The sequence below is a fragment of the Oncorhynchus mykiss genome, chromosome 8, assembly GCF_057628025.1.
Source record: "Oncorhynchus mykiss isolate SJ-2025 chromosome 8, ASM5762802v1, whole genome shotgun sequence".
Lineage (NCBI taxonomy): Eukaryota > Metazoa > Chordata > Actinopteri > Salmoniformes > Salmonidae > Oncorhynchus > Oncorhynchus mykiss.
The window spans coordinates 45,900,435-45,916,721 of NC_143029.1; the positions used below are offsets into that span (position 1 = coordinate 45,900,435).

Consider the following 16,287-nt stretch of genomic DNA (forward strand, 5'->3'; position numbering starts at 1 on the left):
CCCGCCCCCCATCCCTGGTGCTTCTCGTCTCCCATCGTCTATCCTTACAATTTGGGCTGCAATTTCCGAGGCCGGTAACTATAATGCACTTGCCCTCTGCAACGGAGGTAACTCTGGGTCTTCCTTTCCTGTGGTGGTCCTCATGAGACCCAGTTTCATCATAGCACTTGAGGGTTTTGCGACTGCACTTTAAGATTTATTTGAGCAGTTCTTGCCATCATATGGACTTGGTCTTTTACCAAATAGGGCTATATTCTATATACCACCCCTACCTTGTCACAATACAACTAATTGGCTCAAACACATTAAGAAGGAAAGAAATTCCAAAAATGTACTTATCAAAGCATGTACGTATCAAAGCAAGTACCGTAAAATGTACTGTATTATACTGAGAAAAAAAAAGCTACCATAATCAGAATGAATTAATTGAGGAGAGGGGTTTGTATTTCACAGTATTTTACTGTAATTGAAATGCAAGCATCTTCGCTGCTAGGTAAGGTGTTCACACATTACAGCATATTAATGAACATTTGGGGTTTTACAGGATATTCAGACCCCTTCACATTTTCCACATATTGTTACGTTACAGCTTTCTTCTAAAATTGATTTAATAAAAACATTTCCTCATCAATCTATACACAATACCCCATAATGACAAAGCCTTCAGAATTTTTTTTGCAAATTAAAAACTGATCTAACATCTTTGGAGAGACCTGAAAATAGCTGTGCAGCGACGCTCCCCATCCAACCTGACAGTTTGATAGGATCTGCAGAAAAGAATGGGAGGAACTCCCCCAAATACAGTTGTGCCAAGCTTGTAGCGTCATACCCAAGTAGACTTGAGGCTGTAATCGCTGCCAAAGGTGCTTCAATAAAGTACTCAGTAAAGGGTCTGAAAACTTATGTAGAATGTAATATTTCAGTTTTAACATTTTTAAACATTTGCTAAAATGTCTAAAAATCTGTTTTTGCTTTGTCATTATGGGGTATTGTGTGCAGATTGATGGCGGGGTAAAAACTATATAATCCACTTTAGAATAAGGCTGTAACATAACAAAAAGTGTAAAAAGTCAAGGGGTCTGAATACTTTCTGAATGCACTGTATAGCACTTGCACTTCTAGAGGCCTTAACAAAGGCTTCCAACTGGCAGCGACTACAGGCCAAAAGAGACCAAAAGGACATGGCAAAATGCTCAACCATTTAAGGTTTAACACTAGCTGCCTTCAAATCTGTACATTTGAAATTGATGGGGCACTGTAACCACATAGGAGTTACATTTGTACAGCATTCTTACTCACTGGTGCAAATGTAGCTTCTTACAAGGCACATCTCAAAATATGTTGAGTTAAAAGTTTTTTTTTTACCTTTATTTAACTAGGCAAGTCAGTTAAGAACAAATTCTTATTTTCAATGAGGAACAGTGGGTTAACTGCCTGTTCAGGAGGAGAATGACAGATTTGTACCGTTGTCAGCTTGGGGATTTGAACTTGCAACCTTTCGGTTACTAGTCCAATGCTCTAATGACTAGGCTACCCTGCCGCCCCAGGGTGCTCCATACTGTATTCTGTGGGGTGGAGACCTCAACTGGAGTTGCGAATAAAGGGAGTGACCATTGAACAAGTTGGAGAAGTTAACTCCTAGGAGTAACATTGGATGGTCAGTTATCAAGTCACATTGACAAAGTTGATGGGGAGAGGCATAAACATAAAAATATGTTTTTTGACACAAAGATCAACTGTACTAGTTGTTCAGGTTTGATTTTGTCCCATCTTACTTACTGTCATACTGTAATATGATCAGGTGGTGCAAAGAAAGACCTAGAAAAGCTGCAGCTGGCTCAAAACAGAGCAGCACACCTTTCCCTGAACTGCACACACAGAACTAACATCAACAACATGCAAGCCTGTCTTTCATGGTTGAGGGTTGATGAGAAATGTACTTCTTCTCTTGTAGTCTTTTTAAGAAACATTTGTGTGTTGGAAGTGCCTAACCACTTGTATAATCTATTTGCGTACATTTAAAAACGGACAAGCTAATATTTAAAGTTGGCCTTTTCTACAGAAACAGATGGTGCATTACTCTAAGCAGTAGGAAGCAGATTATTCAATCAACCTTTTTATCTGTGCTTGATTATGGTGATATTATTTGTCAAGGTGCATCTGCTACTACTCTTGGTGCCCTTCGTTTTGTTACAGGTGACAGTTTTGATACTCATCCCTGCAACCTGTATCAAAAGATTGGCTGGACTTTCCCATAGATTTCTACGCAGGGCCCGACTTCATAAACTTCCATCTTATCTATTTTTTCCGTTAAAGTATATACACCTGAGTTGCCTAACACCTTCACAGGATTGGTTAAGTCTTGAGGTTGAAGTGTACCTGTGATGAAAATTACAGGCCTCTCTCATCTTTTTAAGTGGGAGAACTTGCACAATTGGTGGCTGACTAAATACTTTTTTTGCCCCACTGTATATGTGTGTATATACAGTATATAAAGTCACTTTAATAATAATAACTAATAACTCTACCTACATGTTCATATTACCTCAACACCATTGCCCCCACACATAGACTCTGTACCGGTACACCCTGTATATAGCCCCGCTATTGTTATCTACTGCTGCTCTTTAATTATTTGTTATTCTTCTCTCTCACTTTAATTTTTTAGGTATTTTATTGAAACTGCATTGTTGGTTAAGGGCTTGTAAGTAAGCATTTCACTGTTGTATTCGGCGCATGTGACAATTAACATTTGATTTTAATTGCAGATTTCCAAGGCTGGTAACGCTAATGAACTTATCCTCTGCAGCAGAGTTAACTCTGGGTCTTCCTTTCCTATGGCGGTCCTCACGAGAGCCAGTTTCATCATTGGCTTTATGGTTTATGCAACTGCACTTGAAAAAAACGTTCAAAATTATTGAAATGTTTAACCAGGCCTACCTGGTTAAATAAAGGTGAAATAACATTTTTTAAAATAAAGTAATGATGGACTGTCATTTCTCTTTGCTTATTTGAGCTGTTCTTGCCATAATATGGACTTGGTCTTCTATCAAAAAGGGCTATCTTCTGTATACCAACCCTACCTTGTCACAACACAACTGGTTGGCTCAAATGCATTAAGAAGGAAAGAAATTCCACAAATTAACTTTTAACAAGGTACACGTTAATTGAAATGCATTCCAGGTGATTACCTCATGACGCTGGTTGAGAGAATTCCAAGAGTGTGCAAAGCTGTCATCAAGGCAAAGGTTGGCTACTTTGAATAATCTCAAATGTAAAATATATTTTGTTTAACACTTTTTTGATTACTACATGATTCCATGTGTAATTTCATAGTTTTGATATTTTTACTATTTTCTACATTGTAGAATAATAGTGAAGACAAGGAAAAACCCTTGAATGACTAGATGTGTCCAAACTTTTTACTGGTACTGTATTGTGTGTGTCGTATTGTACAGGGCGCATTTGAAAATGAGACCTAGGTCTCAATATATCTTCCCTATTAAAAAAAAACATACATTCCCCACCAGACACACCACTATGGGTTTCTTCACGGTACCCAAACCAAAAACAGACTTAATGCGTCACTCAGTTATGTATAGAGCCATCGTGTAATGCTCTACCACCAAGTTTAGCTTTAAAAAACAGATAAACAACAGATATCACAGTGCCTCTCCTCCTCTTTATAAAGATCTAATTTAACTGTGCTGTATTTAAGAATATGTATATCGGAACACTTTGTCATTTTAAAAACATTTAAATGTTTTGGAATGGCCTAGTCAAAGCCCAGACCTCAATCCAATTGAGAATCTGTGGTATGACTTAAAGATTGCTGTAGACCAGCGGAACCCATCCAACTTGATGGAGCTGGAGCAGTTTTGCCTCGAAGAATGGACAATATTCCCAGTGGCTAGATGTGTCGAGCTTACATGCTGCAAAAGGTGGCTCTACAAAGTATTGATTTTGGGGGGGTGAATAGTTATGCACGCTCAAGTTTTCTGCTTTTTTTGTCTTATTTCTTTTTTGTTTCACAATTAAGAAATATGTTGCATCTTCAAAGTGGTCGGCATGTTGTGTAAATCAAATGAGGCAAATCCCCCCAAAACTATTTTAATTCCAGGCAACAAAATAGGAAAATGCCAAGGGGGGTGATCCTAATGGGGATCCTAATCAATTAAACAAAACCATAGCTCTGTTTTCCATAGCATCTCCCCTCCTCTCGTTCTCCCATCTCTCCGCCTCTCTGCAGGTGCTCTCTGTGTTGAGAGCTCTTTGCGACTACAATAAAACACTCAGGCCGTGTCAGCAGTTTATGGCAATGCAAGTGGAGACTGAGTTTTAGCTCCTTTACTGGAAACACTAAGACTGTATCAGTAGAGTTTATGGCAATTCAAGTGGATACTGAGTTTTAGAGAAAGGGACTCAGTCATCACCATGAGAGGAATACTTAATGGTTTAATATTGTGCTGCGTTTTGTCTTTCAAAAGCCTTGTGTTATAGTTCATCAAATGTGACACAGGTGCACTGCAAAGAATATGCCGTAATTTCCGTCTCATAATTCAAAGAAGCATGGAGGAATTAGTGGAACGTGCGTGGAGAGAGTTGAAATAAAAAAAATGTAAAGGTCACAGAGGATCATGTCAACGAGCTCAGAGAAAAATGTTGCGTGCCCAAAATGTGGAATTGAGAGCAATAAATTAAATGTCGAGCACACATCTCCTTGCTCTGCTCTCACGTTACCAAAATATGATAGGCACACTTATTGACCAATCATAGTGCTGTTTTGTGTTATAATGACATTGATTGGCTAGCTAAATGGAAGGCAGGACCCATACAACCTGATGTTTACATCCCCAGGTTGGTACCTAGCCATTTGCAACATGGTGGACTCCCAGGAAGTCGCTTCTTCTCAGGTAAGAGCTAGATAGCTAATTCCACCTAATTCTATTTCAGTAGGTTTTTGATGATCTCATTATTTAAAGATTTGCCAGTGGATACCTGTAATGGTACACTCGGTAATTTCCAGTTCAGCTTTAAACCGTTTTCTGATGTGATGTCCTTCCTTTGGATTTCATCACTCAATTATCTAGCAAATGTCTACCATATAGCTACTGTCACACACTGTATTCATCCTAGCTACGGTACTATCATTTGGCTTGCTATATTAGCCAGCTCTAGATACGAGTGCAAAATGTATATTTTTATATTATCTAGAAAGGTTTTAAAAAGTCCATAAATTAGGTAGCTAGCTAGCTAGGTTGGAAACTCCTAGGGAAGAGCTAGCTAATCTAGTTTGCTAGCTAACTAACTCACACCATCAGCTGAGTACATTAATATAGCTAATGATAGGTTTCTAGAAAATAAACAATATATTTGCTAGTTATATTTTAAAGGTTTAAGCACATAATTCTCAGACAGAATTTTAGCAGATGCTCTTATCCAGAGCGACTTACAGGAGCAATTAGGGTTAAATGCTTTGCTCAAGTGAACATCAGATTTTTCACCTGGTCGGTTTGGGGATTTGACCAAGCGAACTTTTGGTTACTGGCCCAATGCTCTTAGCTGCTAGGCTACCTACCGCCCTAGATAGAAAAACAGGTAACTGCCATAACAATGGAAAAACTTGAGTAAATTAGGGAAAGCAGGTGCTTCTACACAGGTGTGGTTAATTAAGCAATTAACCTGTCTAGGACTGGGGTTCCGCTTGTTCCGGTAGCGGAACCCCTCGCCAACAGCCAATGAAATTGCAGGGCGACAAATACAAACATACAAGTATTAGGCACCATTTTAAAAGATACAATTCTCGTTAATCCAGCCACAGTGTCTGATTTAAAAAATGCTTTACAGCGAAAGCTCCACAAACGATTATGTTAGGTCACCACCAACTCACAGAAAAACCCAGCCAAAGAGAGGAGTCACAAAAAGCACAAATAGAGATAAAATTAATCACTAACCTTTGATGATCTTCATCAGATGACACTTATAGGACTTCATGTTTTGTTCAGTAAAGTTCATATTTATATCCAAAAATCATATTTTACATTGGCGTGTTATGTTCAGTAGTTCCAAAACATGCAGTGATATTGCAGAGAGCCACATGAATTTACAGAAATAGTCATTATAAATGATGATGAAAATACATGCATGATACATTAAAATATAGATACACTTCTCCTTTAATGCAACCGCTGTGTCAGATTTTTTTTTTACTTTACGGAAAAAGCATAATCTGAGTACGGCGCTCAGAGCCCAAAACAGCCGCCATGTTGCGCAGTCAACAGTAGTCATAAATAGCATTATAAATATTAACTTACCTTTTATGATCTTAATCAGAATGCACTCCCAGGAATCGCAGTTCCACAATATATATTTGTTTTGTTCGATAATGTCCATCATTTATGTCCATTTATGTCCAAATAGCTTCTTTTGTTAGGGCGTTTGTTAAACAAATCCAAAAGAGCGTTTAGGTCCAGTCGGACGAAAAGTTCAAAAAGTCATATTACAAGTCGAAGGAACTTGTCAAACTAAGTATAGAATCAATCTTTAGGATGTTTTTATCATAAATGTTCAATAATGTTCCAACCGGAGAATTCCATTGCCTGTAGAAAAGCAATGGAACGAGAGATACCTCTCATGTGAAATGCGTGTGACTGAGAACGAGGCTGCTGCCAGACCCCTTAGTCAAACAGCTCTCATCCGGCCCCCCTTCACAGGAGAAGCCTGAAACAACGTTCTAAAGACGGTTGGCATCTAGTGGAAAATAACCCATATCCCACTGTGAATTCGATAGGGGCTGAGTTCAAAAACTACAAACCTCAGATTTCCCACTTCCTGTTTGGATTTTTTCTCAGGTTTTTGCCTGCCATATGAGTTCTGTTATACTCACAGACATCATTCAAACAGTTTTAGAAACTTCAGAGTGTTTCCTATCCAATACTAATGATAATATGCATATATTAGCATCTGGGACTGAGTAGGAGGCAGTTTACTCTGGGCACGCTATTCATCCAAAAGTAAAAATGCTGCCCCATATCCCAAAGAAGTTTTAACATCCCATCATGATTAGGGTCATGTATTAAAATGCTGGGCAGGCCATAGGATGCCCCCCCATAGGATGACAATGTCCCAATCCACAGGGCACGGGTGCCTAAATGGTTCGATGAACATGAACACAATGTAAACCATATGCCATGGCCGTCTCAGTCACCAGATCTCAACCCAATGTAACACTTATTGGGCAATTCTGGAACAGCACTTTCCACCACCATCAACAAAACACCAAAGGATGGAATTTCTCACGTACGGATGGTGTCACATCCCTCCAATAGAGTTCAGACACTTTTAGAATCTATGCACCATTGAAGCTGTTCTGGCTCATCGTGACCCAAGGCTCCATCAAGACACTTCATGTTGGTGTTTCCTTTACTTTTGCAATTACCTGTAGATCCACACATGTTATTGTCTATATCATGCAGAATTGTCATCTCATTCTTACTTAGTGATTTTGTTCTATAATACAAACGTGGATGATTTCTGTCCCAGGTAGATGCAAAAATCTGTTAACTTTCGCAAGGAAGAAAAACGTGCACAGAGTTCCGTCCCCTGGGACTAGCTTTGTAAAAATCCAGTAACTTTCCAGAAAACTCGGTTGGAATATTCCCGGAATAAGCAGGCAAGCACGCATTTTGAGAGAGCGCAGGCAAGTATACCATGAACAGGGAGATGCTGTGCTCGACACTTCATTTCTTGCACTCAATTCCACTTTCGTAGCACGCAACATTTTTTGTCTGAGCTCTTTGCTCTCTCTCAGCTCCTCAACATGATCCTCTGCACCCTCAAGACTTTTTATCTGAACTCTTAACTCGATCCACCTGTGCTCAACATGCATTCGAATTGTGAGAGACGGAAATGACGCCATAAAAGAAGCACAATTTGCTAAGGTCTGTAGCATACACATGCTTTTAGAATGGTGACCCGTTTATATTGTGTTGTAAATGAATTGATGCAACGGCACAAAGAAGCATTGAAAGAGAGTGACTCTGTTGGAACTGATCTGTGACCCGCTCGCACCTCCCCTGTTAAGAGGGGAATAAGGCAACCTCATAGTTACACACAAGAAAACTGTATTGCCACAGGGAATAGATGTGGGAAGGATGTGGTTCTGTAATACAGGAGATAAACAGTAATGAATAGGCTGTAGACAATTAGCATAGCATGAGCATGAATCCAATACAAGAGCACTGGTAAGGACTGTATAGATCAAGGGTAGACAAGCAGACATTTTTTAATTTTTTATTTAACTAGGCAATTATCATTAATTACGAACAGTAAATCGTAAACACACAATAACAACAACTCACTTTTGTACACACTCCATCCCACAAGTCCAAGTGAAGAGACACTGGCTTACACAGTCAGAACAGCTGTCAGGTGTCCTTCCCCCTAACAACTTTCCCCTTAGCAACCTATCAGGGCCCAGGTCACACAGGTCAGAGAGAGTTTAAGAGGCAGGTTCAGCTCAGGGCTGTGAGGTGCTGATAATAGTCACAGGCAGGGAATTCATAACAATCATTATTATGTTGCAATTTTCTTAGGTCTGTAGCAGAGAAATGCTTTTGGTTATGCTTTCTAAGAAGCATTCGTTTATATTGCGTTACGAATTTAATAAAATCACATACACATATTTAGCAGTTATTGCGAGTGTAGCGAAATGCTAGTGTTCCTAGCTCCAACAATGCAGTAGTATCTAACAATTCACAACAATAAAAGTAAAATAATAATATATAAATATTAGGATGAGCAACGTCGGAGTGGCATTGACTAAAATACAGTAGAATAGAATACAGTATATACATATGAGATGAGAAAAGCAGTATGTAAACATTATTAAAGTGACCAGTGATTCCATGTATATGTATATAGGGCAGCAGCCTCTAAGGTGCAGGGTTGATTAGCCGGGTGGTAGCCAGCTAGTGATGGCTATTTAACAGTCTGATGGTCTTAAGATGGAAGCTGTTTTTCAGTCTCTCAGTCCCAACTTTGATACACCTGTATTGACCCCGCCTTTTGGATGATAGCGGGATGAACAGGCGTTGGCTCCGGTAGTTGATATGCTTGATGATATTTTTGGCCTTCCTATGACATCGGTTGCTGTAGGTGTCCTGGGGGGCAGACAGTGTGCCCCCGGTGATACATTGGGCAGACCGTACCACCCCCTGAAGAGCCCTGTGGTTACAGGCTGTGCAGTTTCCATACCAGGAAGGATGCTCTCAATTGTGCATCTGTAAAGGTTTCTGAGGGTCTTAGGGGCCAAGCCAAATGTATTCAGCCACTTTAGGTTGAAGAGGCGCTGTTGCGCCTTTTTCACCAGATCGTCAGTGATGTGTGCGCCGAGGAACTTGAAGTTTTCCACCTTCTCCACTGCCGTCCCGTCGATGTGGATAGGGTTGTGTTCCCTCTGCTGTTTCCTGAAGTTCACGATGAGCTACTTCATTTTGTTGATGAAGACGGAGAGGTTATTTTTCTGGCACCACTCCGCCAGGGCCCTCACCTCCTCCCTGTCTCATCATTGGTGGTAATCAGGCCTACTACTGTTGTGTTGGAGGCGTGGATAGCCACGCAGTTGTGGGTGAACAGGGAGTGCAGGAGGGGGCTGATCACGCACCCTTGTGGGGCCCCAGTGTTGAGGGTTAGCGAAGTGGAGATGTTGTTTCTTACCTTCACTATGGTGCTATGGTACTATGGTGTTGAAGGCTGAGCTGTAGTCAATGAACAGCATTCTGACATAGGTATTCCTCTTGTCCAGATGGGATAGGGCAGTGTGATGGCGGTTGCATCGTCTGTGGATCTATTGGGGTGGTATGCAAATTGAAGCGGGTCTAGGGTGACAGGTAAGGTGGAGGTGATATGAAAATATATCACGCCGTAGTGTTATAAGACTTGCTATAAGCATTCATAAAAGCTCAATGTCTCTTTTAATTGCATATAAATACTATAAATCCATTAATCATAATGCATCACACACCTGTATGAAAGTACATTATGAAAAATGTATGATGCATTTATAATGCATGTATTTTTAAACATATATTAAAGGCCCATGGTTTCTTATGAGAGCATACTTAAATGCATACATGCTTATGGCATTTATAAGGCGGGTGGCTATTAGATATTTTATTTTTTATTCGGATGCTGTTTTTTAAAAGGGAAATCAGCCATCGCTACATTTTTTAAAAACGTATAAATTAATGACATACACCCATTAATTCTTGAAGAATATAACTTATAAATACCGCATGATCGTAGTTCAACTCTTGTACTCTATCTAAACCCCAAATATAACCTTTTTTTACTCCAATGTTTGAAACACTGTATGGCCTAAAACTTAAAACTATAATTTTAACACCATGGATGGTCAGTCCCTGCATCTGTAGCTCTGTTGTTTTAATTTTTTTTGAGTTACATTTCTCCCCCGGTTATGCCCAAAAAGCTACGAATATTTACCAGGATGCTCCTTTTCTTTACAGGAAAGGCTGGTGTTGTCCGTTTTACCCCGGTTTGTGGTATTGGAGATGATCAACGACATGACAAATGTGGATGACGAGCACCTCCAGCACCAGTTTCACAGAATCTATATCCATCGCTATGAGAATGTCAGGTAAGGCTGTGGCTATTCTGGCTTAAATTGGTGCTTTTCAACATTATGGGAATAGGTCAGTTTTGGGCTGCACCACTACCACATATCTACAGTACAAAATCCATGTGTACGTGTGTGTATAGTGCGTATGTTATCGTATGTGTGTGTTTGCATGTGTCTGTGCCTATGTTTGTGTTGCTTTACAGTCCCTGCGGTTCCATAAGGTGTATTTTTATCTGTTTTTAAAATCAATTTTACTGCTTGCATCAGTTACTTGATGTGGAATAGAGTTCCATGCCGTCAAATCAAATCAAATCAAATCAAATCAAATTTTATTTGTCACATACACATGGTTAGCAGATGTTAATGCGAGTGTAGCGAAATGCTTGTGCTTCTAGTTCCGACAATGCAGTAATAACAAGTAATCTAACTAACAATTCCAAAACTACTGTCTTGTACACAGTGTAAGGGGATAAAGAATATGTACATAAGGATATATGAATGAGTGATGGTACAGAGCAGCATAGGCAAGATACAGTAGATGGTATCGGGTACAGTATGTACAAATGAGATGAGTATGTAAACAAAGTGGCATAGTATAGTATAAAGTGGCTAGTGATACATGTATTACATAAGGATACCGTCGATGATATAGAGTACAGTATATACGTATGCATATGAGATGAATAATGTAGGGTAAGTAACATTTATATAAGGTAGCATTGTTTAAAGTGGCTAGTGATATATTTACATCATTTCCCATCAATTCCCATTATTAAAGTGGCTGGAGTTGAGTCAGTGTCAGTGTGTTGGCAGCAGCCACTCAGTGTTAGTGGTGGCTGTTTAACAGTCTGATGGCCTTGAGATAGAAGCTGTTTTTCAGTCTCTCGGTCCCAGCTTTGATGCACCTGTACTGACCTCGCCTTCTGGATGATAGCGGGGTGAACAGGCAGTGGCTCGGGTGGTTGATGTCCTTGATGATTTTTATGGCCTTCCTGTGACATCGGGTGGTGTAGGTGTCCTGGAGGGCAGGTAGTTTGCCCCCGGTGAATAGAGTTCCATGCCGTCATGGATCTATGTAGTACTGTGTGCCTCCCATAGTTTGTTCTGGACTTGGGGACGGTGAAGAGACCTCTTTTGGCATGGGTGTCTGATTTGTGTGCCAGTAGTTAAAAATAGCTCTCTGTGTACATCAAAGGGCCAGCCGTGCTGCCCTGTTCTGAGCCAATTGCAATTTTCCTAAGTCCCTTTTTGTGGTACGTGACCACTTGACTAAACAGTAGTCCAGGTGTGACAAATCTAGGGCCTGCAGGACCTGCCTTTTTGATAGTGTTAAGAAGGTAGAAACTAGGGCCTGTAGGACCTGCCTTGTTGATAGTGTTAAGAAGGTAGAAACTAGGGCCTGTAGGACCTGCCTAGTTGATAGTGTTAAGAAGGTAGAAACTAGGGCCTGTAGGACCTGCCTTGTTGATAGTGTTAAGAAGGTAGAAACTAGGGCCTGTAGGACCTGCCTTGTTGATAGTGTTAAGAAGGTAGAAACTAGGGTCTGTAAGACCTGCCTTGTTGATAGTGTTAAGAAGGTAGAAACAAGGGCCTGTAAGACCTGCCTTGTTGATAGTGTTAAGAAGGTAGAAACTAGGGCCTGTAGGACCTGCCTTGTTGATAGTGTTAAGAAGGTACCGTAGCTCTTTATTATGGACATACTTCTCACCATCTTAGCTACTGTTGTATCAATACTGTCCTTCCAAAGTTGTGGAAAAATGGCTTAAGGACAACAAAGTTAAGGTATTGGAGTGGTCATCACAAGGCCTTGACCTCAATCATACAGAAAATGTGTGGGCAGAACTGAAAAAGTGTGTGCGAGCAAGGAGGCCTACAAACCTGACTCAGTTACGCAAGCTCTGTCAGGAGGAATGGGCCAAAATTCACCCAACTTATTGTGGAAAGCTTGTGGAAGGCTACCCAAAACATTTGACACAAGTTAAACAATTTAAAGGCAATGCAAATACTAGTTGAATATATGTAAACTTCGGAAAAATGTATTTGGCTAAGGAGTATGTAAAACTTCCGACTTCAACTGTATATCCCAAATGGCACCCTTATACCCTATGTAGTGCACTACTTTTGACCAGGGCCCACAGGGTAGAATTGACCCGGTAGAATTAGGAATTCCCCATGGCAGCTGTCTAGGCCCCTTACTGATGACATGCCACTGGCCTTGAGTAACGCCAGTGTGTCTATGTATGAGGATGACTCAACACTATACATGTCAGCTACTACAGCAATTGAAATGCCTGCAACATTTAACAAAGAGTTGTAGTTAGTTTCAGAGTGGGTGACAAGGAATAAATTAGTACTAAATATTTCAAAAACGAAATGCATTGTTTTTGGGAAAAATCTTTCACTAAACCCTGAAAGAAATAATGTGGAAATTGAGCAATACTAAACTGCTGGAGTAACTCTGGTTTGTAAACTGTCATGGTCAAAACATACTGTATGCTTGGGGTCATTGTCCATTTGAAAGACCCATTTGCGACCAAGCTTTAACTTCCTGACTGATGTCTTGAGATGTTGCTTCAATTTTCCATCATCATGATGCCATCTATTTTGTGAAGTGCACCAGTCCCTCCTGCAGCAAAGCGCCGCACAATATGATGCTACCACTCCAATGCTTCACGGTTGGGATGATGTTCTTCGGCTTGCAAAACTCCCCTCTTTCCTCCAAACATAACGATGGTCAATATGGCCAAACAGTTATATTTTTGTTTCACCAGACTAGGGGACATTTCTCCCAAAATTACGATCTTTGTCCCCATGTGCAGTTGCAAACCGTAGTCTGGCTTCTTTGTGGCGGTTTTGGAGCAGTGGCTTCTTCCTTGCTGAGCGGCCTGTCAGGTTATGTCGATTTAGGACTCGTTTTAATGTGGATATAGATACTTTTGTACCTTTTTCCTCCAGCATCTTCACAAGGCCCTTTGCTGTTGTTTTGGGATTGGTTTGAACTTTTCGCACCACAGTATGTTCATCTCTAGGAGACAGAACGCATCTCCTTCTTGAGCGGTATGATGGCTGCGTGGTCCCATGGTGTGTACAGATGAACGTGGTACCTTCAGGCATTTGGAAATTGCTCCCAAGGATGAACCAGACTTGTGGAGGTCTACAATTATTTTTCTGAGGTCTTGGATGATTTCTTTTGATTTTCCCATGATGTCAAGCAAAGAGGCACTGAGTTTGAAGGTAGGCCTTGAAATACATCCACAGGTACACCTCCAATTGAATCAAATTATGTCTATTAGCCTATCAGAAGCTTCTAAATTTTCCAAGCTGTTTAAAGGCACTGTTAACTTAGTGTATGTAAACTTCTGACACAGTGAAATAATCTGTCTGTAAACAATTGTTGGAAAATTACTTGTGTCATGCACAAAGTAGATGTCTTAACTGACTTGCCAAGCCTATAGTTTGTGAACAAGAAATTTGTGGAATGGATGAAAAACTTCCAACTTCAACTGTAGACTAGGACAGCCGTTGTTCATCCTGAAAGTGTAGGACTGTGATGACAATTGAATATCAGACAAGAGGCCTATTTGGATCAAACTTAATTTCTTCCACATGAATTTCATTCACATTTGTTATTACGACGCCCCCGCATTGCCCAACAATGCATCTCCTCTAGACGAACTCAATGCATATTCTGCACACTTCGATAATAACAACACCGTACCATGCATGAGGGACCTAAACGACCCAGAGGACTGGGTGATTTCGCTCTCCGAGATCAACATGGTGTTGGGCTGGACGATATTCCATGGTGCATTCTCAGAGCATGCGCATATCAGATGGCAGGCATATTCACGATAATTTTCAAACTGTCTTTGTCCTAGTCTGTAATCCCCAAGTGTTTTAAGATTACTTCCATCATTCCTGTTCCCAAGAACTCATTCTTTATTTTGTAAAACTGCCCCAAGAGATCCATAGACAACGCAATTTTAATTGCACCCACCTAGATAAGAGGAATACTTGGTGAGAATTATGTTAATTGACTACAGCTCAGCATTCAACACCATCGTCACCAAGCTTAGAATCCTGGCACTGAACTCCTCCTTCTGCAACTGGATCCTGGAATTCATGACAAGCCGATTAGGTGAGGTTAGGACAACATCTCCTCCGCCCCGCTGACACTCAACACAGGGGCCACACAGGGGTGTGTGCTTAGTCTCCTCCTGTACTCCTTGTTCACCCAAGACTGCGTGGCCACGCACAGCTCCGACACCATCATCAAATTTGCTGACAGCACAGCGGTGGTAGGCCTGATCACCGGCGACGATGAGACAGCCTACAGGGAGGAGATCAGCGACAGTGCCTTTTCCCCCTCAGGAGGCTGAAAAGGTTTGGTATGGGCCCTCAAATCCTCAAAAAGTTATACAGATGCACTATTGAGACCACTTTGACTGTCTGCATCACTGCTTGGTATGGCAACAGCACTGTCCTCGATCGCATGGCACTATGGAGGGTGATACTAACAGCCCAGTACATCACTGGGGCCGAGCTCCCTGACATCCAGGAACTATATCAGGCGGTGTGAAAGGAAAGCCTCTAGCCACCCATAGACTGTTCTCTCTGCTTCCTCACATCAAGTCTGACACCAACAGTTTCCTGAACAGATTCTATCCCCAAGCCATAAAACTGTTTAATAGCTACATGGACTATCTGAGTAGACTCTTGTACATTATTGTTTTACTGTGTCTATGCACACGCACATGACTCTACTCTCTCTCTCACTCACACACACTGACACAGAAAAACATGCACACACATTTATACTGACTCCACACACATGCACACATACAGTCATAATTTATGCTGCTGCTACTCTGTTTATCAAAAACTCAGAAAAAAGAAAAATGTCCTCTCACTGTCAACTGCGTTTATTTTCAACAAACTTAACGTGTAAATATGTGTATGAACATAACAACAGAGACATAAACTGAACAAGTTCCACAGACATGTGACTAACAGAAATTGATTAATGTGTCCCTGAACAAAGGGGGGGTCAAAATCAAAAGTAACAGTCAGTATCTGGTGTGGCCACCAGCTGCATTAAGTACTGCAGTGCATCTCCTCCTCATGGACTGCACCAGATTTGCCAGTTCTTGCTGTGAGATGTTACCCAACTCTTCCACCAAGGCACCTGCAATTTCCCGGACATTTCTGGGGGGGAATGGCCATAGCCTTCAACCCTCTGATCCAACAGGTCCCAGATGTGCTCAATGGGATTGAGATCCGGGCTCTTTGCTGGCCATGGCAGAACACTGACATTCCTGTCTTGCAGGAAATCACACACAGAACGAGCAGTATGGCTGGTGGCATTGTCATGCTGGAGGGTCATGTCAGGATAAGCCTGCAGGAAGGGTACCACATGAGGGAGGAGGATGTATTCCCTGTAACGCACAGAGTTGAGATGGCCTGCAATGACAACAAGCTCAGTCTGATGATGCTGTGACACACCACTCCAGACCATGACGGACACTCCACCTTCAAATCCACCCCGCTCCAAAGTACAGGCCTCGGTGTAACACTCATTCCTTCGACGATAAACACAAATCTGACCATCACCCCTGGTGAGACAAAACCACGACTCATCAGTGAAGAGC

At 41.1% G+C, this 16,287-nt stretch overlaps 1 protein-coding gene across 2 annotated transcripts in view; it reads left to right on the forward strand.

Moving 5' to 3' along the window:
- The window catches only part of adcy8 (adenylate cyclase 8 (brain)), a 258,557-nt gene that overhangs the window by 123,440 nt on the left and 118,830 nt on the right, over window positions 1-16,287 (forward strand). For both annotated transcript variants that reach the window (XM_021612605.3, XM_021612604.3), the window contains exon 3: window positions 10,527-10,657. In XM_021612605.3, the coding sequence (XP_021468280.2) occupies window positions 10,527-10,657 (131 nt within the window). The remainder of the gene's footprint in view (window positions 1-10,526; window positions 10,658-16,287) is intronic.